The sequence below is a fragment of the Pimephales promelas genome, chromosome 11 (assembly GCF_988280905.1).
Source record: "Pimephales promelas chromosome 11, fPimPro1.hap1.1, whole genome shotgun sequence".
Taxonomy (NCBI): Eukaryota; Metazoa; Chordata; class Actinopteri; order Cypriniformes; family Leuciscidae; genus Pimephales; species Pimephales promelas.
In genome coordinates, this window is record NC_142779.1 from 13,102,119 (window position 1) to 13,128,583 (window position 26,465).

The 26,465-nt window shown below is 36.1% G+C and overlaps 4 protein-coding genes across 6 annotated transcripts; 3 read left to right on the plus strand and 1 right to left on the minus strand.

The window, feature by feature from the left end:
- Positions 1-457: 457 nt before the first annotated feature.
- Positions 458-7,718, plus strand: abcb10 (ATP binding cassette subfamily B member 10). Its single transcript, XM_039672941.2, has 13 exons — positions 458-1,345; positions 1,820-2,020; positions 2,693-2,895; positions 3,151-3,285; positions 3,414-3,560; positions 3,656-3,791; positions 4,618-4,713; positions 4,823-5,032; positions 5,138-5,217; positions 5,302-5,482; positions 5,590-5,633; positions 5,722-5,756; positions 6,370-7,718. Exons 1-13 carry the CDS (start codon positions 922-924, stop codon positions 6,623-6,625), a joined length of 2,148 nt encoding a protein of 715 aa, XP_039528875.2. The 5' UTR covers positions 458-921; the 3' UTR covers positions 6,626-7,718.
- A 1,257-nt stretch (positions 7,719-8,975) lies between these two features.
- Positions 8,976-12,480, plus strand: acta1b (actin alpha 1, skeletal muscle b). Its single transcript, XM_039672952.2, has 7 exons — positions 8,976-9,233; positions 10,236-10,375; positions 10,466-10,790; positions 10,900-11,061; positions 11,505-11,696; positions 11,778-11,959; positions 12,062-12,480. Exons 2-7 carry the CDS (start codon positions 10,247-10,249, stop codon positions 12,203-12,205), a joined length of 1,134 nt encoding a protein of 377 aa, XP_039528886.1. The 5' UTR covers positions 8,976-9,233; positions 10,236-10,246; the 3' UTR covers positions 12,206-12,480.
- Positions 12,481-13,218: 738 nt separating this feature from the next.
- ccsapb (centriole, cilia and spindle associated protein b) lies at positions 13,219-17,497 on the plus strand. Of its 3 annotated transcripts, none has more exons than XM_089116997.1 (4): positions 13,219-13,615; positions 14,258-14,581; positions 15,312-15,601; positions 16,043-16,201. In XM_089116997.1, exons 2-4 carry the CDS (start codon positions 14,275-14,277, stop codon positions 16,064-16,066), a joined length of 621 nt encoding a protein of 206 aa, XP_088973123.1. In that variant the 5' UTR covers positions 13,219-13,615; positions 14,258-14,274; the 3' UTR covers positions 16,067-16,201. The 3 variants fall into 3 exon arrangements, with proteins under 3 accessions (XP_088973123.1, XP_039528852.2, XP_039528851.2); XM_039672918.2 differs by having other exon boundaries at positions 13,303-13,615; positions 14,269-14,581; positions 16,059-17,497; XM_039672917.2 differs by having other exon boundaries at positions 13,306-13,615; positions 16,059-17,497.
- rab4a (RAB4a, member RAS oncogene family) lies at positions 16,383-25,564 on the minus strand. Its single transcript, XM_039672919.2, has 8 exons — positions 25,416-25,564; positions 24,893-24,973; positions 24,676-24,790; positions 23,047-23,109; positions 22,754-22,908; positions 22,001-22,096; positions 21,768-21,911; positions 16,383-18,832 (listed from the first exon to the last, which is right to left on the minus strand). Exons 1-7 carry the CDS (start codon positions 25,429-25,431, stop codon positions 21,796-21,798), a joined length of 642 nt encoding a protein of 213 aa, XP_039528853.1. The 5' UTR covers positions 25,432-25,564; the 3' UTR covers positions 16,383-18,832; positions 21,768-21,795.
- Positions 25,565-26,465: the final 901 nt, after the last annotated feature.

Here is a 26,465-nt window from a genome sequence, read left to right on the forward strand (position 1 = left end):
GGTTTCGTCAGAGACCATAGAATGGATATAGAAACCGTATTAGCTGCCGCATATATCTATGGTGTATCTACAGGTCCGCCATATTGGAGAGGGCAAGGGAGCATATCGGCACCCTTCCAACCGATTTTCACAAGATTGGGGTTATCATAAACGTCGACCAATATTGTGCATGTTGTAGACAGAGTGTTAGTAAATAATAATAATAATAATAATAATAATAATAATACTGATCATAATAATACAGCTGACCACGGAGTGAGATTATCATAAATTAATATAACTATCCAAAAACACTCATAATATATTTATTCATTCATTCATTAGTAAACCATAGTAAATAGCAGCATACATTAACATGGTAATCTCTCTTTCCCTGAAGTTCTCCTTGTTGACCTTTCCAACATGGCGGTGCAATTGATCAGACCAACGCGACTTCTCCGTGTTAAATCTATGATGAGGATCGTTTAATGACGTAATAGCTCTTCGCTTCCTTGAAAGTCAAGGAAATCACCGGGGTCACCTTTTTATTCTTATTTTATTTAAATACACTCCAAATGGCACTTTTCTGTTACTGGAACAGTCATTGGCGTTGTGTTGAGGAAAGACCGACAGATGTCGTGCAGCAGGTTTTTGTGACAGGGCGCTTCCAGTGAATGTGCTGGGCGTGTGTTAAGATAACGCAAACAAGGGTTGGATGTGAAAACTGTCAGGAACAGATAAACCTCAGTAACCGTCGACCCCTGGCCAACAATAATTCAGTCTTTCTACTGACAAAAGTGTCATGCAGCCAAAAGTGAGTCCAGACACTCCACATTTACAGCACTCCTCGATGATTTGTCCGTCTGACTTTATACAGTAAGTTTCGACAGATAATGATTAGTCGAGAATCATAAACTTAATTTTGTTCGTCTTTTTCTCCAAATGTATGAGACAATGTTGCGAATGACAAGATTTACAATCGGTAAACTGAAACAGTGTAACATTACCTGCTCTCGGTCAGATACATTATATAATTTGCCTAATCGGACATCAAGAACACCGTGGAGAAATCAAGTGTGCAAGAATGGATCATTTGATGTCCTTGTGTTGCCTGTGTATACGGGAAGAAACATGTCCAGGCTGTTTTGTCTCAAAACTGGAGGGTTATTTTTACCCAAGAGTATGTGGACACACTCCAGACACACGGTTGCTCTCTATAGCACATCTGCAGACTCCAAACAAACCTCAAAGACTGTGGTAAATCAGGTGGGTAAGGTTAAAACCTCAGAAAGCACGTTGCCTGTACCCTCAGAAGATGTCAATAAGTTGCTACAGCTGGCGTATCCTCAGCGATGGAGACTGACAGGCAAGTCAAATGCTTATGTTCTGTGTTTAGCTACATCCGAAGGCTCTTGATTGGTTTTAATAGTTTTCTGAGATTAATCCATATGTAAAGTTTTACATCCTTTACAAAAATTGACCATGATAAATATACCAGATTGTGGCACGTTTCATTTTCTAATAAGAGATACATAAATGTTTGAAGAACATACATTACAACGAATTTGTTATATATATCCAGATAAAAAGGACAATTTTGTAAATAAAATAGACCAGTAATCAATTTGTATACTGTGTAAATTTTGTAAATATCTTAATTTTTTGAAAATATAAAAAGAACAGAATGTATATGACTGTCAAACAAAGGAAATCATCAACATCAACAAATTCCACTTGTGCTAATATAACTTCTGCTAAATGTACCTGATTAATAAATGGATATTTTGTTTGTGCCTTATAATAATTTACTAAGTGAATGACTTCCTGACTCTCCTCATAGCTGCCGTGAGCTTTCTGGTGATCGCAAGCTCTGTCACCATGTCTGCACCATTTTTTCTGGGACAAGTGATAGACACCATCTACTCTAGCCCCACAGAGGACTTCAACGCCTCCCTTACCTCCCTGTGTTTAATGCTAACGGGTGTCTTCCTCTGTGGAGGCGCTGCAAATGCTGCTCGTGTCTACCTGATGCAAATCTCAGGTGAAGTCTCCATGCGCATCCACGTGAAATTACAAAGATGCTTTATAGAGAATTTTGTGTATTACGCGCTACCATTCAAAAGTTTAGGGTCAATACTATTTTTTATTATTTTGAAAGAAATTTTAAATTTTAATTAGCAAAGAAATTAAAAAAAAAATCTATTTCAAATAAATGTGGTTCTTTTGAACTTTCTATTCACCAAAGAGTCCTGAAAATACGGTTGTACAATGGTTTGTACAAAACTATTTAGCATCAGAATTGTTTTCAACATTGATAATAATAATTGATAATTTTCTTAAACAGCAAAGCGGCATATTAGATTTCTTAAGGATCATGTGACACTGAAGACTGGAGAAATTATGCTGAAAAATCAGCTTTGCTGTCACATTAAAAAAGAAAACAGTTATTTTAATTTGTAATAATACTTCATAATATTATGTTTTGCTGTATTTTTGATCAAATAAATATAGCCTTGGTGAGCATAAGATGCTCTTTCCAAAAAAAAAAAACATCTAATCGACCCTAATCTTTTAAAAGGTAGTCTACATCTTTATTGATTGAATGTATTTGTTTTGATTCTTTACTCCATTAAATAGAATCATTCCATGTGATTCACTTTGAGTTGACCATTACTGTCCTTGCGCTTTAATAAGGCTTTCTCTGCTTTCACAGGGCAACAGATTGTACGAAACTTGCGCGAAATCCTTTTCTCCTCGATTTTGAAGCAGGAGGTGGGATTCTTTGATAAGACCCGAACGGGTGAGCTCATTAACAGGCTTTCGGCAGACACGGCCATCGTTGGACGCTGCCTCACTGACAACCTGTCTGATGGGCTGCGATCCCTCGCCCAGGCGGGGGCCGGGGTTGGCATGATGGTGAGACGCTTGTGATAGTTTGACATTTTACCAGTTACTTCTCTTTACGAATATCATATTTTAACTGCACTGATGTGAAACTAGCTGCCATGATTCCGCTTTATATGAAAAATGCATCACTTCCTCATCCCTTTCCAAAACAGAAGACAGAGAAATGCAGCAAATCTGGTTCAGTACTGTTTGTACTCATAAATGCATCTATTTTTATCATCACTGACTAATTCAACTCTTGAACTTTCTCTTTCTCTTTCTCAGTTGTATGTGTCACCTAGTCTGGCAGCATTTGTGCTGATGGTTGTTCCTCCTATTGCCTGCCTGGCGGTAATTTTCGGTAGATTCCTACGATCCATATCAAGACGCACACAGGATGCATTGGCAGAGGCCACACAGGTAAGAGGTCATGTTTCCTTTTAATGGGGCTTTATTGCATATTTGAAACTAAGCCTTTAGACTGTAATCATAATGACAGCAAGTGGGAAAGGGATCCATTTACTCTGTAGCTGCTCTGCATCTCCTAGTTGGCAGAAGAGCGGATCAGCAACATACGGACGGTCCGAGCTTTTGGAAAAGAGCTGACGGAGGTGCAGAAGTACTCGGAAAAGGTTGACCATATTTTTGAACTAGCTAAGAAAGAGGCTGTGCTTTCCGCTGGATTCTATGGAGTGGTGAGATTCTTCTTACTTAAAAGTAGTATTTAATCAGTAAGGCAGTTTAAGATCACTTGTCCAGTCCTGCTCTGATGTTTTCATTTCTGTTGCAGACGGGACTGAGTGGAAATGTCATCATCCTAAGTGTGTTGTATAAGGGAGGTCTGCTGATGGCCACTGAGGCCATGACCGTTGGGCAGCTCTCTTCTTTCCTAATGTATGCCTTCTGGGTGGGCATCAGCATCGCAGGTTAGGATGTTAGCTCAGAGCAACACTGATTTTTTTTTAATTTATTATAAAACTTTTATTCATCAAGGATAGATTAATCAAAAGTGACAGTAAAGACATTTATAAGATTTTTTTACGCAAGATTTAAAAATTTTTTGTAAAAAATGCTGTTCTTTTGACCTTACTTTTTGTAAAAGAAACTTATTTGTCAAAGTATCACGGTTTCCACTGAAAACTTCAGCAATGATATTAAGAATAAATGTTTGTTGAGCAGCAGAATGATTTTAGAAGGATCACGTGACCCCGAAGATTGGACACCGCTGCTGAAAATTCAGCTTTGCCATCACAGGAATAAATATAATTTTTAAATATATGGGGGGGGAAAAAATCACAATATTTACTGTATTTTTGGTAAAAAAATAATGCAACGTTTTTTAGCTTGAGAAACTTCTTTCAAAAATGTTTAAAAAAAATCATTTCGACCCAAATTTTTGGAAAGGTAGTTATGTCTGTCAACATATATTAATTTTCTGATAAACTTTTCAGTTCAGGTCAGCCATATCCTGGACTTAATTTTCAAATTCCTCATGGTCTGGTTTACATAGAATTCACTTTATACATGTCATTGGGTCCCAAGGTAAGCGTTATAATGTTTGTGGCCAGTGTGCAACGTGTAGAAAAGAATAGGTTTCTTTCAACACAGTTCTGTTGGGATTTCCCAACAAAACCGCTCTTGTGGCGGTGGAACACTGGGCCTTATTCATAGGTAGAAACCTGTTTAGCTGTAATTTTTGTTCTGTGTAGAAGTTTTTAAAGCACTCTACAACTTTTTCTGCATTAATTTAAGGTTTCAGCTCTTTCTATTCTGAGTTGATGAAGGGACTTGGTGCTGGGACTCGTCTATGGGAACTCATGGACCGAAAGCCAGAATTTCCCCTCAATGGTAAACAGAATCTCCTTTCTAAATAAAGCCTAAAATGCACAATACTTTTATCTTTTCATATGTGAATGGAAGTAGAATGAATGATTTTGTCGATTTTCTTCTTCTTTAGAGGGGCTTGTGTTGAAACCAGAGCAGTTTAAAGGAGAATTGGAGTTTCGTAATGTGTGTTTTGCTTACCCAACGAGAAAGGATTCGCCCATCTTCCAGGATCTAAGCTTGTCTGTGCCAGCGGGGTCAGTAATGGCAGTAGTGGGATCCAGTGGCTCTGGCAAATCCACACTGGTGTCTTTGTTACTCCGGCTGTATGATCCTGATTCAGGTGAGAACTGAAAGTAAAAACATAGTGGAATAATAAGGTAATAATAACAAGATATGACAACAGGAAAAATGCAGAGATACATGTGTAGTTTTTATTTAAATGCAGGTGTGGTCACTGTTGATGGCCGTGATGTACGAGACTTGAATCCTTACTGGCTGAGGAATCACATTGGTACTGTAAGCCAGGTAAGAAAAGCCACCAGAAGAAAGAATTAGACCATATGCTACCACCATTTTACAAATTTCTGCATGTGAATATGCTTTTTGTAGGAGCCGGTTCTTTTTTCCTGTTCCATTGCTGAGAACATCGCTTATGGGGCGACAGACCCAAGTCAGGTCACAGTAGAGGACATCTACAGGGCAGCGCAAATAGCCAATGCTCATGACTTCATCCAGGAATTCCCTAAGGGATATGATACAGTAGTAGGAGAGAAGGGGGTACTGCTGTCAGGTAGGAAAAACCTCCAGTGAAACTCATGTTTGTGATGGGACAAATCTGCCTGTGTGTAATTCACTTGACAATTAATGCATAACTACACTGATTTGTTGAATGAACAGGAGGACAAAAGCAGAGAGTCGCCATAGCACGTGCCCTGCTGAAGGTAATCTGTCCTCTTTAGTATTAGACTGAATTTTAAATCTTTTTTTTTTTTTTACCTTGATCTGATGCTTATTTGTTGCTTTTCACAGAATCCCAAAATACTTTTATTGGATGAAGCCACGAGGTGAGATGCTGTTTGATTACTTCAACTTATAATTAACATGTACAGTACTTAAAAATAAATTGATGGATAAATGAGAAGTTTAATAACAATTAAAAATTGTAATAAAAAAAAATATAATATTTTTAACATCTGGAGATTTTTTATGATCTTCTAAATTCCTAAATGAGTCATAATCTCTTTTTGGCTTGTCCCCGCCAAGATAGGTCTTTATGCTTTGTCTATATATATATATATATAGTTAAAATAAATATAGTTATATTTTAGTTAACAAGGTATTATTTTAAAAGATGTATCCTCAAGTTATGTGTCAATCCTTTTACAATCATATCTTTCCATTTTTAAAATAAAATAATAGAACTTCTTAAAAAAATAATAACGAACAAACAAAAAAAACATCATCCTTTCAGGACCATTGAAGGACAAGTCAAAGTCTTGACTTAATCATCACTTTAACTTGTTAAATTATGTTTGCCAATACTGTAATGTACAATCTTTAAATATTGATCTTGTTGCCATGATTTTGTAGAACCTTAAGCATTGATGGCTTGTGTCATGATGAGAATATACTGTATCTCTTCTATATAAATAAGACTTGCCCTGTTCTCTGTTTCAGTGCTCTGGATGCAGAGAATGAGTTTCTGGTACAGGAAGCATTAGAGAGGCTGCTGGACGGTCGCACAGTGTTGATCATTGCTCACCGCCTCTCCACCATCCAGAGCGCAGATGCCGTGGCTGTGCTGGACCAGCACCGCGTGATGGAGATCGGCAGCCATGCCCAACTCCTTGCCAATGACCAGGGCCTCTTCCACAAACTGATGGAGAAACAGGCCTTCCTGCAGTCCGAGCAAAAAAATGCTCTCTACAAATAAGAGGAACAGTAATTTAAAGACAACAAAAAGAGGGCACACATTCAAACATCTTTAAATGCTCTTTATAAGTTCTATTGTGTTTTTGAGCACTCTGAAATGACTAAGACTGAAATGTAGCTATTTAGCTTTTGCAGTGTCATAGACTGCCAAGTAACTGGAAACCAGTTGTATACTGATCATTGTTAATTACAATGGCAGACAGTCACAGCGAACATGCTGTGGATATGATTTAATACTCGTCAGAGTTGCAAAATACAATGCTTTTAAAATTGTTTTATGCTTTCATCGCCCAAGAAAAACAATAATACATTTGAATGGAAAAGCTTGAAAGTTATATGAGGTAGATTTGAAATATGAGACCAAGTTACTTGATGCAACTATTACTTGTAATAAATCATGTCAGTCATTTATTAAGAATCAGGGGATAATCAGCTTATTGATGTGTACATAGGCCTTATTCATGATACATGAGCAGAACTCATTTCTGTGTAAAGGATATATAAAACCATAAAAAAAAACATAAAAAGTGAATTCTTACATTTGATTCAATGGGAAAATTTACACAAGAATGATTTATGAACAATTTACACTAATTAATTCTGCTTATGTTTTACATGTAATAGATTATGAAGGGTTTTTTTTTTTTTCGGGGTAAGGGAATTACAGAAACAATGGTGCTTCTGTCTATTCTTATCGCCTTTGTTAATGACACAGATGTCAATGTATCGTGCCTAAATCAAAAACCTCAAAGCTTTTACTGGGATGAAATCCAACTTTAAATTTTTGTAAGTAATGAAGATACTGTTTTAGAAGGAGCACCTGTTAAAACCATTGTAAAAGAAAAAAGGATATATATTATTGTCTCGGTTGTACTTGAAAACAGACACTATATGAGAGAGATTTTTACTTACAGACAATATATTTATATATGTATCATTAGGACGTGATTATTCAGAATTTTAAAAGACTTTAATATTTTGTGTGGTAACTTATTAGGTTTCAGTCAGTGAAATGTGTATGTTCGACTGTTTTTTCTATTTTGTTTTTTATTGTTTTATCTGCACTCTTAATAAATTACATTGAAACAGTGAAACATTATTTGCAACACTGCTCTGTCCACATGCCATGTCATGGAGAACATTTAAACAACTTGAGTTGCCATAAGAGGGTGCTGTTGAGCCTTGAAAATAAATAACAAGCTATTCTTGAAATCAAGAGTGTCAGCAAAAGTGGGTTAAGTAAAGGGAGGGGGGGGGGGGGTCAACTCTAGAAAATGATTGATGATGCAAGAGACTGTTCAGTGTCCAAAATGGTTATGGTCACTCCCTTACGATAAAGTGGTTTCATTAATTCCCCTCATTGTGCCCCTCTCTTATCCTCAGAAACTAAACCACAAAGTCTGATTAAGTTCAAGCAGGGAGGTTGTAGCTCAGACTGTGTTGTAAGCTACTTACCCTCAGTGACTGTGGCTGCTCTCTTCATTGACTCGCTTAACATAAGCTCTAAAGGCCAACTATGGCAGGGTATCTGCTTGCAGAGACGGGCCTCTTGAGTAGTAAAGCATGCAGAGCAGCCACACACCTCCCTGCACTGGAAAAAGAAATCACCAGGAATCATGATTTTTCTTTATTGTTTTGTCTTGTTTTCCACCAAATATATATATATATGAAGAGTTCAGATGCAAAAGCCTCTAAATGCCATTTGAAATGTTCATTTATCAAGCTTGTATATTTAAGTTCAGTAATTTCACTTAAATGACAATTAATAGGTAATGTTCATTGCCATTTAAGTGAAATTACTGAACCTAAATATACAAGCTTGATAAAAATGATAATTTTAGAAGAAAATTTCAAATGGCACTTAGAGGCTTTTGCATCTGAACTCTTCATATATATTTCTTATAACAAGGTTTACATAAAAAGCAAAATAGCACATTAAAGGCTATAAGCAGATTAAATGTGCTAAAAATAAATAAAACCCTACATTTGTTTATCACTTACCCTCAAGTTGTTCCAAACCTGTATAAGTTTCTGTCTTGCGTTGAACACAAAAGACGATATTTTAAAGAATGTTGGTGATTAAACTGTTGACAGTTGTCACTGACGTCCATTTAGGAAAAAAACATAATAACATGGAAGTCAATGACTACTGTCAACTGTTTAGTTACAAATATTCACGTCAGCAAAGTATATGAGAATAATGAGATCAAATATTGGCGGTGCACAAATCTCTAAACGTATCTTACGATTGACAGAAATATAAGAAGCATGTGGGAAATGGTAGCAACATCAACACCGCCCCCCACACCATATACAGCTCATGCTGTCGTCTGGAAGGATGACTATCAAACCATAGAAGGACAGTCATGCTCACTACGGACTTAGGGATAGCCGGAGACACGCCGCTTCACTAGGAAGTCACCCCTCGCTTGCCCTGCAAAAGCCTAATATGGTTGAAGGATGGGGGAAAACTCCAACTGAACATACACACATCCTCAATAGTGCGCATGGGGACAAACACCTAGAGTATAAAAGGTTTTCATGGGTGAGTCAGTCCGTGACTGGATCCATCAGCGGTTGTGTTCTGCACTGAGCCTCATCAGAGAAAGGTAAGAGAGAAGGTTTAAACCCATGTGCTACTTACTATATTGTCACGCGGACTAACAGGAAAACTTTTGAGGCAAGTCTACGAGATATAGCTAAAGGGTTTGCAATAAGTTATAAACTGATCGAGGATAAAGAAAATTGCATAATTACGTTTTCATAAATGAATAATTGAATGTATTTATAATGAATTGTATATTTTGATTTGTCATTCATATAGCCTACATTTGTATACTTGACCAGACAGTATTTAAGAATCATATAGTAGATAATGAATATGTATTTAAAGAAAATTAAAAAATTAAGAGTTATATTTATGACAAAATGTCTTAACTAATAATATTACTTTATTGTTAGTTGATTTATTCATTGTTTCCATTTCTACAGCACATGTTGTACCACAAAAAAGTCAAATAAACTTAATTTCATTTTAATTGCTGCCTTAAATTTGAAGTAAAATCAAAGGTAAAACCTGCAGTCATAATTGAAGTCATTACTGGATCATCACTTTTTAACCACTTGGAAATTCATTACTGATTAATAAAATTAAGTTTAAAACAAAGACTTATAAGATGAGTCATGAAACTGACTATATTCATGAAATGAGTCATGAAACTAAAATATTATGCCAAAAAATGGATGGAAACAAAGTGTTCTAATATAATGACAAAAACATTTTTCTATGTGTATATAACTTATGCATGCATTTCTGTAGAATCACTTAATAATTCGATTGAACTTTTTGCACAAGGCTGCACCCAATCCAATATTTCTTAATGTTCAATCTGAGATCACGCAAATATTTTACAAGGTGGTTTCGTATTTAAAAATTATTTTTTTTTTTGGAAAAGAGTAAGCATGAACGTCTATGCCTAAATTTAACCATCAGCGGGGGGTAAGCAGAGCATACAAAAACGTACAAATCAGAATTCATAGGAATTATTCACCACAACATATACCGGTAGTTACAATTTGCCATTTGAGTGTGTTGTTATGTCCCTCATTAGAATCCATCAAGATGTGTGACGACGAAGAGACCACCGCCCTGGTGTGCGACAACGGTTCAGGCCTGGTCAAGGCTGGATTTGCTGGTGATGACGCCCCCAGAGCTGTCTTCCCCTCCATTGTTGGGCGCCCCCGTCACCAGGTATGTTGCATTTCGCCATTTTAAAATAATTAACAAGCTTTAGCTATAATAACATTTGCGACATTAAAAATTTCCTTTTTCTTCTTCCAGGGTGTCATGGTGGGTATGGGTCAGAAGGACTCATACGTAGGAGATGAAGCTCAGAGCAAGAGGGGTATCCTCACTTTGAAATACCCCATTGAGCACGGTATCATTACCAACTGGGATGATATGGAGAAGATCTGGCACCATACCTTCTACAACGAGCTCCGCGTGGCCCCTGAGGAGCACCCAACTCTTCTGACTGAAGCTCCTCTTAACCCCAAGGCTAACCGTGAGAAGATGACCCAGATCATGTTCGAGACCTTCAACGTCCCAGCCATGTATGTGGCCATTCAGGCTGTGCTGTCCCTGTACGCTTCTGGCCGTACCACTGGTGAGGCGATTATGTTAACACCTAACACTCCCACTAATCATATATTTTGAGGGATCTAACATGCAGTGTTACATACAAGTCTTTTCTGACCTGTTTTTCTATATTTAAGGTATTGTGCTGGACTCTGGTGATGGTGTGTCCCACAATGTCCCCGTCTATGAGGGTTATGCTCTGCCCCACGCCATCATGCGTCTGGATTTGGCTGGTCGCGATCTGACCGACTACCTCATGAAGATCCTGACCGAGCGTGGATATTCTTTCGTCACAACTGGTAGGAAAATGCAATTTTTCAATTTCACAATAATTTCTGTGTTGTTTACATAAGATTTGTCGCAACAACTCCTCAAATTTCTTTTCAAATTTGTCTTTCAACTCATATTTGTTGAAGGATGCACAATATTTTAGTACCATAATGGTTATTGGCCAAAGATTTGTTTTTAATTGATCATATTACTCATTGTTGGATATACAGTAACGTTTTTTTTTTTTTTTTTAAAGAAATTAATACTTTTATTAAGCAAGAACGCATTAAATTAATCAAAAATTACAGTAAATTTCTATTTGAAATAAATGGTTTTCTTTCTAATTTTAAATTTCCAAAGGAACCTGAAAAAAAGTATCAGTTTTCACAAAAACGCCTGTACAATTTTTGGTTTGTTTTGTTATATTATGTTGGAAAAAAACAACTGACTTACTTGTACACTCTGTTTACAGCTGAGCGTGAGATTGTCCGTGACATCAAGGAGAAGCTGTGCTATGTGGCTCTGGACTTTGAGAATGAGATGGCCACTGCTGCCTCTTCCTCTTCCCTGGAGAAAAGCTATGAGTTGCCCGACGGCCAGGTCATCACCATTGGTAATGAGCGTTTCCGTTGCCCAGAGACCCTCTTCCAGCCTTCTTTCATTGGTGCGTAAAAACAAACACTGTAAAAAATGTTGCATTTTTCCATACAACTTTTAGTTTGATTAATAAGGTGTTTCTGGACAGGTATGGAGTCTGCTGGAATCCATGAGACCGCCTACAACAGCATCATGAAGTGCGACATTGACATCAGGAAGGACCTGTATGCCAACAATGTCTTGTCAGGTGGTACTACCATGTACCCAGGTATTGCTGACCGTATGCAGAAGGAGATCACCGCACTGGCCCCCAGCACAATGAAGATCAAGGTACTGTAATGCATCTGTGGTTATCTTTTAACATGCTCCTGTTCCCTATCGATTGAGCAATATGCATCACTGACATGCCCATGTGTCTCCTCAATCTTACAGATCATTGCCCCACCTGAGCGTAAATACTCCGTATGGATCGGTGGCTCCATCCTGGCTTCCCTGTCCACCTTCCAGCAGATGTGGATCACCAAGCAGGAATACGATGAGGCAGGCCCCAGCATTGTCCACCGCAAGTGCTTCTAAATCCATCATCTGCATCTGTTTGCTGTGGATCAAGCAATAATAGAGAATACTGGACATTCATTATTATGGGACAGCTTTGGTACAGATATATTTTGTACCCATGTGTTACATACCCTGGATTACCAAGCAGGAACACGATGAGGCAGGTCCCGGCATTGTCCAAAGAGACACAATCAAGATCCAGAAAACTGTTATACCGTGTTGTCTATCACAAGACTGTAATCTGTACATAAATAGTCATTAATTTATTAAAGTCCATTATTTGGTTTATGTGACATGTCTGTGTTAATGAATTGTTTGACTTGAAACTGGTAATTTAAGCCCGGTTTTACAGACAGGGCTTAGATTAAGCAAGGATTAGGCTTTTGGTTAAATTAGGTAACTTTTATAAACGTACCTTTAAAAAAACATTACTGGTGTGCATCTTGAGAACAAAAACAATGACACTGACATATTGTAAGATATGTCGGTTGAAACAGCTCAAACATACATCTCAGTCTGGGAAAACTGGGGGTTAGTGATCTAGAGTGTTGCTGAAAAGCAAAAAAGTTTGATCTAATTATTTTCAGGAAGCATAGCTGATGAAGTAAGATTCATAGTGCAGTTTTCTTTGTGTACAAAGTATTTAAGTTTACAAAAATAGAAAAAGTCATCATATGGTCACACAAAAGTAAATTGAACCCTTCAAACATTCCTGAAAATAGAGAAAGTTGACCTCCTTCTGACCTGAATGCAATGAGCTACATTTCCCTCCTGAAGAACCAGGGTGAGATCCTCACCACGTTTTCAATCACATTTCAGATTTCAATTTGCCATGAATGAGTCACAAATCCTAAAACTAAAATGTGCCTGATTCAAAATCCTTGAGGTCAAAAGGTGATTCTTTTTATTGGAGGTTTTTGAGGTCTGGTCTGGTTATTGGTTATTCCAGACAGGCACCATCGTCCATGTTGTGTGTGAATGGGCTATATGCACGCATAAGTTCCGCATTTGACGTAAGGATGCTCGTCCATTTCCGGTTGTGTAGATTAAAGCGGAGGAAAACCGGAGAAAACAGGATTATGGCAGAGTCTTCAATATTTGATAAATAATGACAGTATGTGGCACAAATGTTCACGTCAGTATACTTATCGCAGTGTAACGTGTTTTGTTGTCGTTTAAAATGCTGTTCAAAGGTTATAAACAACAACACGTATACAAATCAATACTTTTAAGACCACACACACCTTCTCTGGGACGTCAAGTTTTAACCGTAGAGAACAACACCTGTTGGTCCCTTCGAGTGATTTCCAGCGCCTTCACCACAAGGCGGAGCTATAACCGTGTTTTTACCTTTTACAAAGCAAGGTTGACGTCTGCAGACTACAAGCGCCATCTGTTTAGCTTCTCGATCCTGTCCTAATCAAAACGGTAAGTAAATATAATATCAAAACACGGCTTGTTACTGTTGACAGGCTTTTATGACACAAATCTTCATTCAACTTGCTTCCGCTCATTGCGGTCACATGACACTCGCTTAAAAATTAGTCGACGTTCTAATGCAGCTTTAACCTCTATTTTAATACAATACCACACAACGTTTGATTGCATTTAGATATGCATTGTGCCAAACGCTGATATTTAACGTTAACTACTTACAGTATTTAAAGAAAGTGTTTCGTTTCTCTGTACAGTCGCACTGTCGATGGCAGCACATTATATATGCTACGTATAAAATGTACTAATGTCTACCCTTTTATTCGAGTGTTTTAGTTTACCGAACTGTATTACTGAAGTCAGCATTCATGTTTATCGTCACCTTATGAACCCTTTATGCAAATGCGTAAAGAGGTTCAGAGAGCTCCGAGATGACGCCATAGTTTAAGTAGGTGTGTATACGAAGGGGGCGTGTCAAAGAGAGAAACTCAGCGATTGGCTTTCGCTTGCGTATTACAACTCTGTTGCCATAGTAATTTGGTTTAAAAGTCTGGCGCGAGGAGAGGGCTGATTTGGAATAGAATGACTGCCTTTCAACAGACTGCGCTGTAATGTCACCTTTATGTTTCTCTCTAGTCGAACGATAGTGAAATATGGTGACGAAGAGAATTAGGTCTGAATACATGAAGAAATTTAAAGATCCGAGATGGGACACCTACGCGAAATGTTATGAGGATTTGCTGAACTACAGACTGTCAAGGCGTCTGTTGGAGCAAGCGCACAACCCTTGGTTTTGGGGAGAATGGGGAAGCGAGACAGGCTCCAGTGGCTCTACTCCTAAATCTACTCCTCTAAGTCGGAATAAAGTCGAACCTCTGAGGATCCATGATGAGAAACCAGAAAGATCTGCATGTGTGACACCAGAACCACACGCAGAAGCTCAGAACACTGCAGACACCAGTAAGTCCTCCTGATCGAGCTAACGTTACAGGTTGTCATCTCATCTTATGTTGTTTTTCTTTATATAATATTTACTAAAATATTTTGTGTGTTCGAGTGTTGTTGTTGTGATCTAAAACTAAATATACTTATAATATACTTATACATATATAAATATATCTTCGTTAATTAAAACAAAATCTAAATATTAGATTCAAACTTAAACTTGAATGAAAATCACCTATTTAATAAATAAAAATATTAAAACAAAACAAAAAAGTGACAAAAGCAAAATTACTCAAATTTAAAATATATATATATATATATATATAAAGATTTTTCCTTAATATTTATAGACACTGACTGTGAATAAAAAAAATAGGTTTTCTATTTTTCATTAAACATCCATATTTATAGTAGTAATAAATTATATGATTATTATCAATGTTTTTATTGATCTACAGCTATAATACAGCTACATATGTGTCTTAAATTCTTTGTAAATTATGACATACAGAGATAAACTTTACTGACTTGTTTATAATGTTAATATTAATACATTCTAAAGATGCTGATGCTAAAACCTTATTTACAGTAAATAACTTTACCGTAGTGAAATATTTACAGAAGCACAATCATCATTTCATTTTCAAAGTAACGTTTAAACCATGAAAACCTTAATGCCAAAGACACACTAATATGTGTTACTTGATTAAAATGACTCCAAACACTTTTTCTGTTTTCTCATCAGAGCTAGTTACCATAGTTGGTGATCAGCATCATCAAGAAGGGGAGGAAGAGAATGCCAGAGAACACGTTCCTGCTCTCAACCCAGAAACTGACACGAATATCCTGAATACACCAAAGAGCAAACGCCGCTCTTCACACAAGCATACAAGATCAAAGGTCAAGCCTCATGTCACCAAAGACCCTGACAAAGAGAACCGTCACCCTTTTGCCCTGTATGGCTCAGGAGAGAGGCGGACAGATATGGCTTCTAAGAAAACCCATAATGTTGGACCTGCAACATCAACCGCAGAGGTGAGTATCCTTTCATATCATAAGAGGCTCTTGACCAGTTAGCAAACTTCTGAAAAAAATACTAGGATAAAACAAATATTCCTTATAAATTGAAGTCCTCTCTTGGATTGTTGCAACTTTAAGGTCACCACCATCAATCAATTTCACGATGCACAAAATCAAAATACTTTTTTTCTTGTTTGAGAAGCAGCTTCACTCAGATATACATCACAATAGAAAAGAAAAGACTCAACCTCCATTTCATGCCAAATTTAAAGGGATGAAAATTCTGTCATTATATTACTACTACTTTAAATGTTTCAAATGACCTTTGTCCATCAAAGTCAATGTGGTCTAATGTTGTTTTGTGAGTAAATGATAGAATTTTCATGGTGAAACTAACCCTTCAATCTGTTTATCGTACTCATCTGTTTATCGTTTTTTCATGCCTACTTCATGCAGCCTTTCTTCTGTCTAGATCCATGAGTCAGCGTTGCGAGCAAAAACCAGACGGGAGGTGGAAAAACAGATGAAGAAATCTGACCAACAAAGAGCCAGATCTGCTGACTTAGAAAAGAACGCAAAAAAGATTGTCCCTGATTTCAACCCCTGGATTACAGAGTACATGCGCTGCTTTTCTGCTCGGTCTCGGTAGTATTGCTTTCAGAGATCCTTTAAAAATGTCTGTGACTGTATAAACCTCTCAGGCGAAACAACCCAAAACACTCCACGTAATAATGACTGGAGCATCTGTCCAGTTCACTTGCCTTCTTCCAGATGGGTTACAATAAATTAAACTCAAGGTTTTTTAGGGGTTTATTTACACCATGGATATGTTGCATTTACTGGTACATATGTATCAAATATGAAAACACAATCCATTGATGCTGCAGGGCAAACTGTCAAACAATCACATGCCTTGTTGATTTTGTAGGTTGCGTAGATTTACAGGCCATGACATTTACCAGTGTCTCTTTACACTCTCAGCAAAACAATTACTTAAAAGTGTTCAGTAATTGTCAGACAGTTAAGAGACATAAAATGTGATGTGTTGTAATGTTGTGTATTTTCTCCATTGTTTATATTAATTAACATTTAGGGTTAATGTAATGTAAAGAAATCTGTTTTGTATTTTTCAGAAATCACTTATTTAAATAGTCGTTCCATTATATTAATATTCGTTTTCTTTGATATGAGCCAAATTAGATTTTACTTGTACATTCACTCGGTGCGTTCCATATGTATTATGTTGTAAATAAAGTGTAAAAAGTCACTGGTATCTCAAGCATGAAACACAGCAAAATGACAAATCATTTTTGAATGAGATTAAAGCCATTCCAGCTGTTCTTCATCAAGAATAACTTTCATTCAGTGTGATGTTATTTGGTTTTTAGTAGCACTCAGGTATTTCATGTTGTATTTATTTTTTGAGGAATAATGAGAGTGGGATATTTGTACACTTTATATAAGGATAACTTAACTGATTCTAAATTCAGTGGTTATAATATTTAGTTCATCATCTTTAATGGAAGAATGCATGTATTGTATGAACAAATGTACAGGTATTCCCCCCATATCATGTTTTATAGTCAATTCTAGCATGTATTATGTGAATAGTGTTGTTTTAGTGGAAAAGTATTGAAGCCATAAAGTTAATGAAGTACATTATGATGATGAATATGCATTCCACTGTCTGATTGGACGGCATTAGGTTTATGTGTTTAGATTTCAGCTTGTAAAACTGAGATGTGTTTAAATGTGTAACATTTACAGTGCTATTTCACCACATGAATAGGTCACTAATAGTGATGAGATTTTTTTGTTTTCAGTCTTAATTTTGAACAGGTTGCTGTTTAGAGAGAGTTATTGGTATGTAAAAGTACAAAATAAAGTATAAAACTTTACATAAGCATATAATGGATGTGAAAGCATTTATGTTTGTAGTTTAGGATACTTTGTACACAGGCCTGCCATTAATATACGAAACTGTTCTCACTACTATGCACAAATTTATGATATCACCAACTCATTGGAGCATGCTGTTCCTGGACCTTATCCATGTGTCAGAGCCAAGGAGCAATGACAATATCTGGCATTATCTTCCTTATTCACTTTAATTAAACCCTTTAATTATTATTTATTTATTTATTTTAAGAAAACTTGACTGTTAAGCAAAATAGGATTGGAAACTACATTAATTTTACAAACAGATTTTACATTCAGCACCTAAATCAGACTTTTGATCAGTACTACAGAATTTCCTGACACGTTTGAGGTTCATGTGAAGCAGAATTTATGAAAAAACGAGGAACTACCAATGAATGCATTGATAAACATGACTTGGCAATCTGCCTCATTTTAACAAATTGCCATTTTTACAAACATAAAATGATTGATATAAAGACAATGACAAGCAAAGTGAAGTGCTTTCACATTTCAGCATTCATTTTCGATGCAAGCTTATTTAAGATATGTCCATTTAAAATGTAGATTTAGAAAGTAAAATAATAAAAAAAAGAAATTCTCGAAAAAAAGAATCACTTTAAATACGACAGTATCATTTCAACAAACACCTAAAAATGGGAATGCAGCATGGGGACGCTTTATAAATATAGAGGCTGTAACACTGATATTGAAGCTGTCCATACTGACAATTAATTACAGTGTGATATAAAGGCAAGTGGGCGCTGGCTGACATTTTAAATGTAAATTACAATACAAGAACAAAACTTTTTGACAAATGTCAACCACTTTCTGGTATACTATCCTAAACCATCCTAACAATAATGGAAAAAAATAACGCTAATTAAAAGCGAGAATGCACATCGTTGATAATAATTACAGGTGCGTGCCATAGAGCAGTGATGCAGCTATATATATATATATGCTGTATATATTCATTTATGAATATGTAGTAGTACTGCAACCATGAAACATGCTCCACGGTGATAATATAAACTCTTCTCTACACAACATCTACATACGGAAAAGGAAAAGACGGGGCTCAGTGCAGTATTCTCTGGGGCAAGAGCCAGATCTTTTAACTACCCTCAGGGTTTTGGGTACCACAGATGTCTTTGCCTGCGGGCCCGAGGGGGAAAGTAAACATTTTCCGGATCCTTCAGGAGTTTAAGGGGGTCCTCGGCATGTCAGAACAGAAGTAAAAGTAAGGTGAGGGAAACAGACGCTCCACCACGATGAGCCGTACATCACACGCCCCGACTACCGTCGTCCTCCTCGTGTTCACACAACCTTGGCCAAAGGACAGAAAAAGTGCAAAAAATCATATAGATGGTCTTTTCTGCTTTCTTCATGTCTACAAATTGAAGGTGTAGCTTCATAATCAGCCTTGATCTTCTTCAGATCTCTATATGAATCTCCTTGAAGATTCCATGAATCTCTATTTCTAGCTCGCATTCCAAATAAGGCACCTCGGAAACCTTGGAAAGTGCTTGAGAGGGCCGTGTATCTGGAGTTAAATATATCCATTCCTCTGACACTGTTTCTCGCTTAGCATTTGACCAAGTGGGAGAAGGAGGTCTGCTCTTAAGAGGCGGTGGAAGAAGGTAAAACATTTGACCGTGTGTGTGTGTAGGCTGGCGCTGAGGAATTATTACTTGTACGCAAGGCATGCAGAAGCAAACTCGAGCGGCATTTGGTTGGTGTCACTGACAAAAATAGCACCTCCTCTTGAAGAGAGCTCCTCCTGCGTCACGAAGTATACTGAAATCACTTTAAAATACAATTCAGTTCATTAGTATTAGTTCACGCATTAGGAATCATAAAGTTACAAATAATTCAGGTTAATGTTCATTTATAAATATATGATTTTTTCTTTGGTGACATTGTTTATAATACATTAATTTTGCTTTATACAAACTGAAGTATAAAAATTAAATTGATATACACCATGTTAAAATGTTTAGGGTTGGTAAGTTTATTTTATTTTTTAAGGGGTACATTTAATTAATCAAAAATACAGTAAAAACATGAAATTCTGCAATTGTATTTAATTTGAAAACATATGTTAGTGTCCAGAAATCATTCCAATATGCTAATTTGCAGCTCAAGAAATATTTCTTATTATTATCGGTGTTGAAAACCATTTTTGAATGAAGTAGAAATATTAATAAATGCTGTAAAAGTACTGGTCATTGTAAGTTCATGTTAGCATTTACTAATGTTAACATCCAGAACCTTACTGTAAAGTGTTCCCAGGATTTTATACCATTAAAAGGAAAACAAAAACACCCTTTTCAGGCGAAAAGGGTAATGAGACAATATAAACGCTAGCAGTGAACAAAAATAGATGAAAAATAATTTTCCTAATGGAAATATTAGGCCTCATTAAAGAAACCCAACCAGTAAATTTGTGTAAATTAATTTGTGTAATGTCAGATTCAATTCAATGCAACAATTTATACAAAAATGGTTTTAAAAACAATTTATACAATGTTATATGTTTGTATTTTCAGACCTATTGTTTTTATTCTTTATTTTATCTTAGTTTCTTACACGGTTAACACTAAATTTCAAACTTAAGACTTTAAAAAACGTTTAAAATATGATTCAGTTATAGAAGGAAACTGAACAGAAAAGAACCCTTAGCAGACTGAGCAAGACATAAATCTAATATGCAGGAAATGATGTTGTGAGCACAGTGAACAACTGTATCTGATTAAATCTGAATGCAGTGCTGCTATTTTTAGAAGATGATGCCATCATGAGCGGTACGGGAGCCAGTAAAGAAGAAGAAAAGCACCACCTTCTTTTGACCAAGATTTTGATATTGCAACATGAAGAAAATTAGTAATAATAAGTATTAGGAGTGTGCGATATTGACAAAAAATGATTTTTGTGGGATTTTATCGATAGCGATAATTAGACAATATATTGCTGTGTTGTTTTTTTGTGTGCGTGTTGGTACGTTGTCAGGTTTCGGACTGCCGTGGACAGCTGACTCCAAAAGTGATTTTTATTTTTTTTTTATCTTAGAAATTATCTTTTATTTTAAAATTGATTTGTACCTTTTATGGGCATTTTTACCATTAAATAGGTTAAAATAAATTTAATCAAACATTTACATTTAATCAAATTCAATTAGAAGATGGAATCAGCATCAATAAAATTGATCTTTGCAATGCAGAGGAAACAGAAGTTGCATCTGAAGTGACATTAAAGGTATAGTTCACCCAAAATGAAAATTAGCCCATGAATAAGTCATCCCGAAGCCACCCTTGGTGTTTATGACTTTATTCGTTCAGACAAATACATTAGGAGTTATATGTCCTGGCTCTTCCAAGCTTAAAAATGGGAGTGAATGGCTGTATGTCTTATGAAGTCCATCAAAGCACATCCATTCATGGGTGAACTATCCCTTTAAGATGCATTTACACAGACTGCTGCAGCTCAGAGGGGACATTAATGCATTTAACCTGCAGTTACAAATGCATAAATAAGGTTTTGAAGTTTTCAACTTAAAACGCTGAATACTGATATTTGAAACTATTAAACAAAAATTAAAAGATACTGTGAAATTAAAACCACCTGTAGGTGGCAGCAGGTCACTTAATGAGTGAGTCATTAGCTGCATCCAAAATCACACACTTCTTTACTATACAATTAATATAGGGCAAGATTCTGAAGTGTGCATACTGGACACTTTACTATCCCATGAGGTCATGGGAGAGAATTTGTGAATGGCAGTGAAGTGACGCAACTGATGCTGGAAGGTCACAATGCATCCGGATTGCATTCATACTACACACATTCATACTATATAGTACATATTTTTTTAGCGGTCGTGAAGTGATGACAGCCCTCTCATTACATACAATACGGAGGTATTTTGCCTCCTTATCTTGAAGACTTAATCACACAGTGAAATTGTGGACTTTAAATGCACAAACGCATTACACTAACTCTCTAGACTACATCACATAGTGTATGAGTGCACTCTCTATATGCGTATTTGTAAAGTGAGGGACATACTCTATGTCAGATCACACATCGTTAAAACAAAAATCAAGATATTCTCGTAGACAATATCACACCCCTAATGAGTATTGCACATGAAAATGCTAAGGAACTGCTGAAACCCCTCAGGACAGAGCTTAGACAACCTTCTAATATTAAATCCTCAAAAATGAAAAGCAAGCAGAGATAAGTCAAGCCTCTAGACCTTCACCTGGTTGGTCAGTTGTCTGGGATCTTTGTTAACATCCACACTCCTGCACGCTCTCCGCCTGAGCCCGCCTGGGAGAACGCAGCTGCCGCAACGCTGCATCTCCGTACTGGATCCCGGAACCCATCCGCTCCGGGTCCAGCTCTCCTACACAAACAAATGACAAGCTCAGCAGCTTGATTCACATGTCTTTATATGCTTATAAGTAAGAGCACAAGGCACTGGTCTTTTTGTACCTGACTCTATTTTGTTAAGGATTTTTCGAGCACACTGCACAAAAGCTTCCTCCACATTCTCTCCTGTTAGTGCACTGGTCTCCAAAAACATGAGCTCTGAAAGTAAACATGAAAAAAAAAATTACATCTGTTTTTTAAAATAAATAATTTGCAGAAATGAATGCATTCACAAAAAGATTTTGATATTGTGAATATTTTGCTATGCTTATTTTTATTCAATAACTGTTTATTTAGTATTTATATGCTATTAAAGTATTTAAAAATATTTAGAATTAGCTTGAAATTTTATATTTTCAGTTGTCGTTTTGTTATGTGCTTTTGCCATTTTTATTGGTTTTTGTTTTATTTAAATATTTGTATTTCGATTCAGTTTTATCTTCTAGTAATTCTACTTGAACATTTTATTTCAGTTAGTTGCCAAAGAAACATTACCACATTTTGTTCGGTTTTGAAGTTTTTAATCTAATATTGATTTTTACCCCCAGCTTTATTTCAGTTAATGCAAACCATTTTAATTAGTTAGTTTTTTTAGTTAACAATTACACAGATCCATAAACACTGGCAATGCACCAATAACCAATCAGGGTTGCCCTTGTAATCTCGATGCAGCCAGTTGTGAGTCCACACGTTCACTAATGGGCTCATGTTTGTTAGTAATCCTATACTGTAGTGGGGTGACCTCTATTGGCACAGTCACAATATGCAAGCCGATCAATAGTAACCAGCAGGTATCTGCTAGTCTGGCATACACACCATTCTCTTGAGCGAAACGCGAGGCCTCCAGGAAGGTGACTTCACGGTCAGCATCCAGATCCTTCTTATTTCCACACAGTATAATCACTATGTTCTGGCTGGCCAACATCCGAGCATCTGTCAGCCAGTTAGTCAGAGCGTTGTATGTTTCTCGACTAATATCCAGAGACAGAAAGTGTGAGAGATCAATACACTAGTCTAGGCAAACATCCAGAAATATATGAAAATCTGAGACAATAGTCACACACCCATAATATAATGCAGAGGAACTGGATATACAAGTGTGACTTTACCTAGTGATATCATATACAAGAAGAGCCCCTGCTGCCCCTCTGTAGTAGCTGCGTGTTACAGACCTGAGGAGAACAAACATTTGCACAAACAATTAAACCTCTGTAAGGTCTGCAAGAGTTTGGCATAACAGCTGGTTAAATCTAGTGGTAAACCAATATATCAACCAACCAATTAAATGGCTGATATTTGGTCATTTTAGAGCTACCCGCAACTGGCAATTAATCAACAGATAATGGTAATAAATACTTTTATTCAGCAAAGATGCATTAATTTGATCGAAAGTGACAGTAAAGATATTTACATAGTTGTCGAAATATTTCCATTTCAAATAAATATGCTGTTTTTTTTTTTAATTTTATGGAACATTGATAATAAGACATATTTCTTGAGCAGCAAATCAGCATATTTGAATGATTTCTGAAGGATCATGTGACACTGAAGACTGGAGTAATAATGCTGAAGATTCAGCTTTGCCATCATAGGAATAAATTACATTTTAAAATATATTCAAAGAGAAAATATTTTCATTTTTAATCGCAATAACATTACACAATATTACTGTTTTACTGTGGTTTTGATCAAATAAAAGCAGCCTTGGTGAGCATAAGAGACTTCTTTAAAGAACATTACAAAAAAAAATCTAACCAACCCCAACATTTATTATTCAAATTATACAACAGTAGCGTATATTTGATTTAATTTTGAGCAAAATTATTATTATTGATACTAATACAATTAAAATAATTACTTGCTTAAAGGCCGAGTTGTCATTCGCAAACACATTTAACGTAAAACAGAACAATCAATAAAGATTTAAATTTGTATTTATTTATCTAGAATTGATTGGATTGTGAACCACAGGCATGAACTCAAAGACATTAATGTCCAAATGATGTAACTGACATTAAATGGTACTCTGGTTTGTATATTGGTATTATATTAGCACTCCTTCAACATCTGTTCAACCAATAGCATTTGTTTCCCGAATAACTACAACATATTATCTTACGTGGGATATATAATTTGGAAATGAACATGTAGGACAACATTTTACTGCACCGGACAGGCTACATATATTTGATCAACAAATCAAAGGGCTCTTTATGAGCTGCAGCTTGAATGAGCTCAATGCTGTTTGAGGAAGAGACAAATTGCATAATTTTTTGCTTCAAGTTATCTTGTGATTTTTTTTAAATGATGTAACTGCAATGAAAAATAAATCTGAAATAAAATATAAATATTAGATGAGAAACTACATTTAGATATGAAGCATTGGAAACTTAACGCAACACTAAAACTGAATTAAAAATCTCTTTAAGAAGCTTTAAATCAATGTGTAAATAATTTGAGTCACATTAGTATATTTTCATTGTAAATGTATTTTGGCTCTAGGAAGAAGCTGCTGGCAAAAGTTCAGTGCAAATTAAGCATTTTGTTTACAGCACTGACAAATTAATCTGTGTGAGGTACTATAAACTACATGCAATCTGGAGTCCAATCACTCCCTTGCGAAATGCTGCACCATCTGACTGCCTGAGAACAACATTTTCATCATGAGTCATATCTCACAGTGGTCACAACAAACACAGCCAATATAAGAAGGAAAAAGATTTAGAAAAATAACACACCTGAAACGTTCCTGTCCTGCTGTATCCCAGATCTGGAGCTTGACAAACTTATTGACCACACTGATTATCTTTGAACCAAATTCAACCCCAATAGTGTGATTCGAGTCATCTTTGACTAGAGGAAAAGAGGGAAGACATTAGAAACAGAACATTGGCGGGTGTAAAATTTCATTTTTTTAAAAAATATTTATTGGTAAGATAACAGAAAATTGCATACATCTTTTTTCTATAAACTGGTGAAGCAGACAAGATTTCCCAGTTCCTGCATTTCCTATCACAAGAAACTTAAACAGGAAATCTAGAGGGGAGAAAAACAAAAACACAGATTTTGTTTTGTTATAAAAATGCAAATAACATAACTAATACATAACATTTAAATAGCCAAATATCTGCATATATGTTAGTAAATCATAACATTAACCAGACTATATAGGCTATCAATACTCATTATCTAATATAGAGACTAAAGAGGGTATCATAACAATCAAGTAACATCCCAAAAGATAACGTAATACAATAATTATTGCTGTCAGTGCCTTATTAATTGACGAATCAAAAATAAAACACTTAAGACTAGCGTCGATGAAACATATGGCAGACAGAAAGCTGCTGCCTAGCTGGCACTAAACACAGCTTGTAAGCAAATACTGTGATGAATGAGGTCGGGATACCTGCTAAAAAATCATGCTATGCTGTCGATAACTAGTGTGACAAGACAAAGGTAAAATAAATCACCCTACCGTATGTCTCTGACATGACTGGCGCCGTGCTTCTAGCCTTTTAATACTGCGTTTTTTCAATTTCACATCAATCAACAAGACTATCAAATAAAGGGAAATCCCTAACAGGGTTTCGGACAACCTTCTCGGAAGTTTGTGCAGCAACTACTTCCTGTTAAGATTTTCAAAATAAAAGTCAAGGGTTCTTTAAAAAAAAATGCATGACAAAATGCAAATCAATCAGAATCGAACATTTAACTGCCCCCTAGTATATTAGTATTGAATGTAAATATAAATATTAAAGAAGCATTTTGTGTATTTTTTAAAAACTCTTTCATATACATCTTGAACGTTTAGATATTGCTGACTGATGTGCTTTCAAGTAACCACTTGGGGGTGGTAGTTAGTTGTCTGTCTGTGCGTCTGTTTTAGAAAAAATGTTTAAAAAATAAAATCTCACTTAACTTATGATTATTTGTGCCAGATTTTATAGGGCTGATCTTTGTAACTTATACAAGTCAACTAATAGATTGTATTTTGCTTTTATATCCACATTTTATAATTGTGAGTATGTTACACTTACATTAACCCCAGAATTCCATAAAGCTCAAAACGGACTACACAGGATTGATCAGGAAAAAATTGAAGGGTGAGTCAGAACTTTCTTAATTAAGTCAAGATTCAGTACTTGAAAGGATATCATGGATGGCAACAGTTAAGACTGATGTAAATTGCCCTAGCTATAAATTGTAGACTATGTCATTCAGTAATGACTTATGGGTGTTATTACACACAAACTTAATTTGGAGCATGTGAAACAAAGGGTAGGCCTATATTACACAAATTAATTCTGTTACAACTTTCTGTGGTGGTAAAATTAGTCCCTTCTTTTCTTTAATTTATCATTTGAAATAAACAGGCAAAAGGTCGAAGAGTTCTTATTGGAAAGCCAACAGTCAATGTCATCGTCATCAAGGCATTCCAGCGGAGACACTTGAAGCTCTTCTAGAAAATCTAAAATCATGTCAACACCCAAAAACAAGGCTGCTTCAGAATAAGTGCCACATATCT

Excerpts from the sequence above, each read along its gene's own strand:
- abcb10 (XM_039672941.2), top strand. The coding sequence starts at position 922 with ATGTATGAGACAATGTTGCGAATGACAAGATTTACAATCGGTAAACTG. Across the intron at positions 2,896-3,150 it reads GGGCCGGGGTTGGCATGATG|TTGTATGTGTCACCTAGTCT; the intron begins GTGAGACGCTTG and ends TCTCTTTCTCAG. Across the intron at positions 5,634-5,721 it reads TAGCACGTGCCCTGCTGAAG|AATCCCAAAATACTTTTATT; the intron begins GTAATCTGTCCT and ends TGCTTTTCACAG.
- acta1b (XM_039672952.2), top strand. The coding sequence starts at position 10,247 with ATGTGTGACGACGAAGAGACCACCGCCCTGGTGTGCGACAACGGTTCA. Across the intron at positions 11,697-11,777 it reads CTTCCAGCCTTCTTTCATTG|GTATGGAGTCTGCTGGAATC; the intron begins GTGCGTAAAAAC and ends GTTTCTGGACAG. Across the intron at positions 11,960-12,061 it reads CCAGCACAATGAAGATCAAG|ATCATTGCCCCACCTGAGCG; the intron begins GTACTGTAATGC and ends TCAATCTTACAG.
- ccsapb (XM_039672918.2), top strand. The coding sequence starts at position 14,275 with ATGGTGACGAAGAGAATTAGGTCTGAATACATGAAGAAATTTAAAGAT. Across the intron at positions 14,582-15,311 it reads TCAGAACACTGCAGACACCA|AGCTAGTTACCATAGTTGGT; the intron begins GTAAGTCCTCCT and ends TTTTCTCATCAG. Across the intron at positions 15,602-16,058 it reads CTGCAACATCAACCGCAGAG|ATCCATGAGTCAGCGTTGCG; the intron begins GTGAGTATCCTT and ends TCTTCTGTCTAG.
- rab4a (XM_039672919.2), bottom strand. Across the intron at positions 24,791-24,892 it reads CCAGTTTATAGAAAAAAGAT|TCAAAGATGACTCGAATCAC; the intron begins GTATGCAATTTT and ends CTTTTCCTCTAG. Across the intron at positions 22,909-23,046 it reads CTTGTATATGATATCACTAG|TCGAGAAACATACAACGCTC; the intron begins GTAAAGTCACAC and ends TCTGGATATTAG.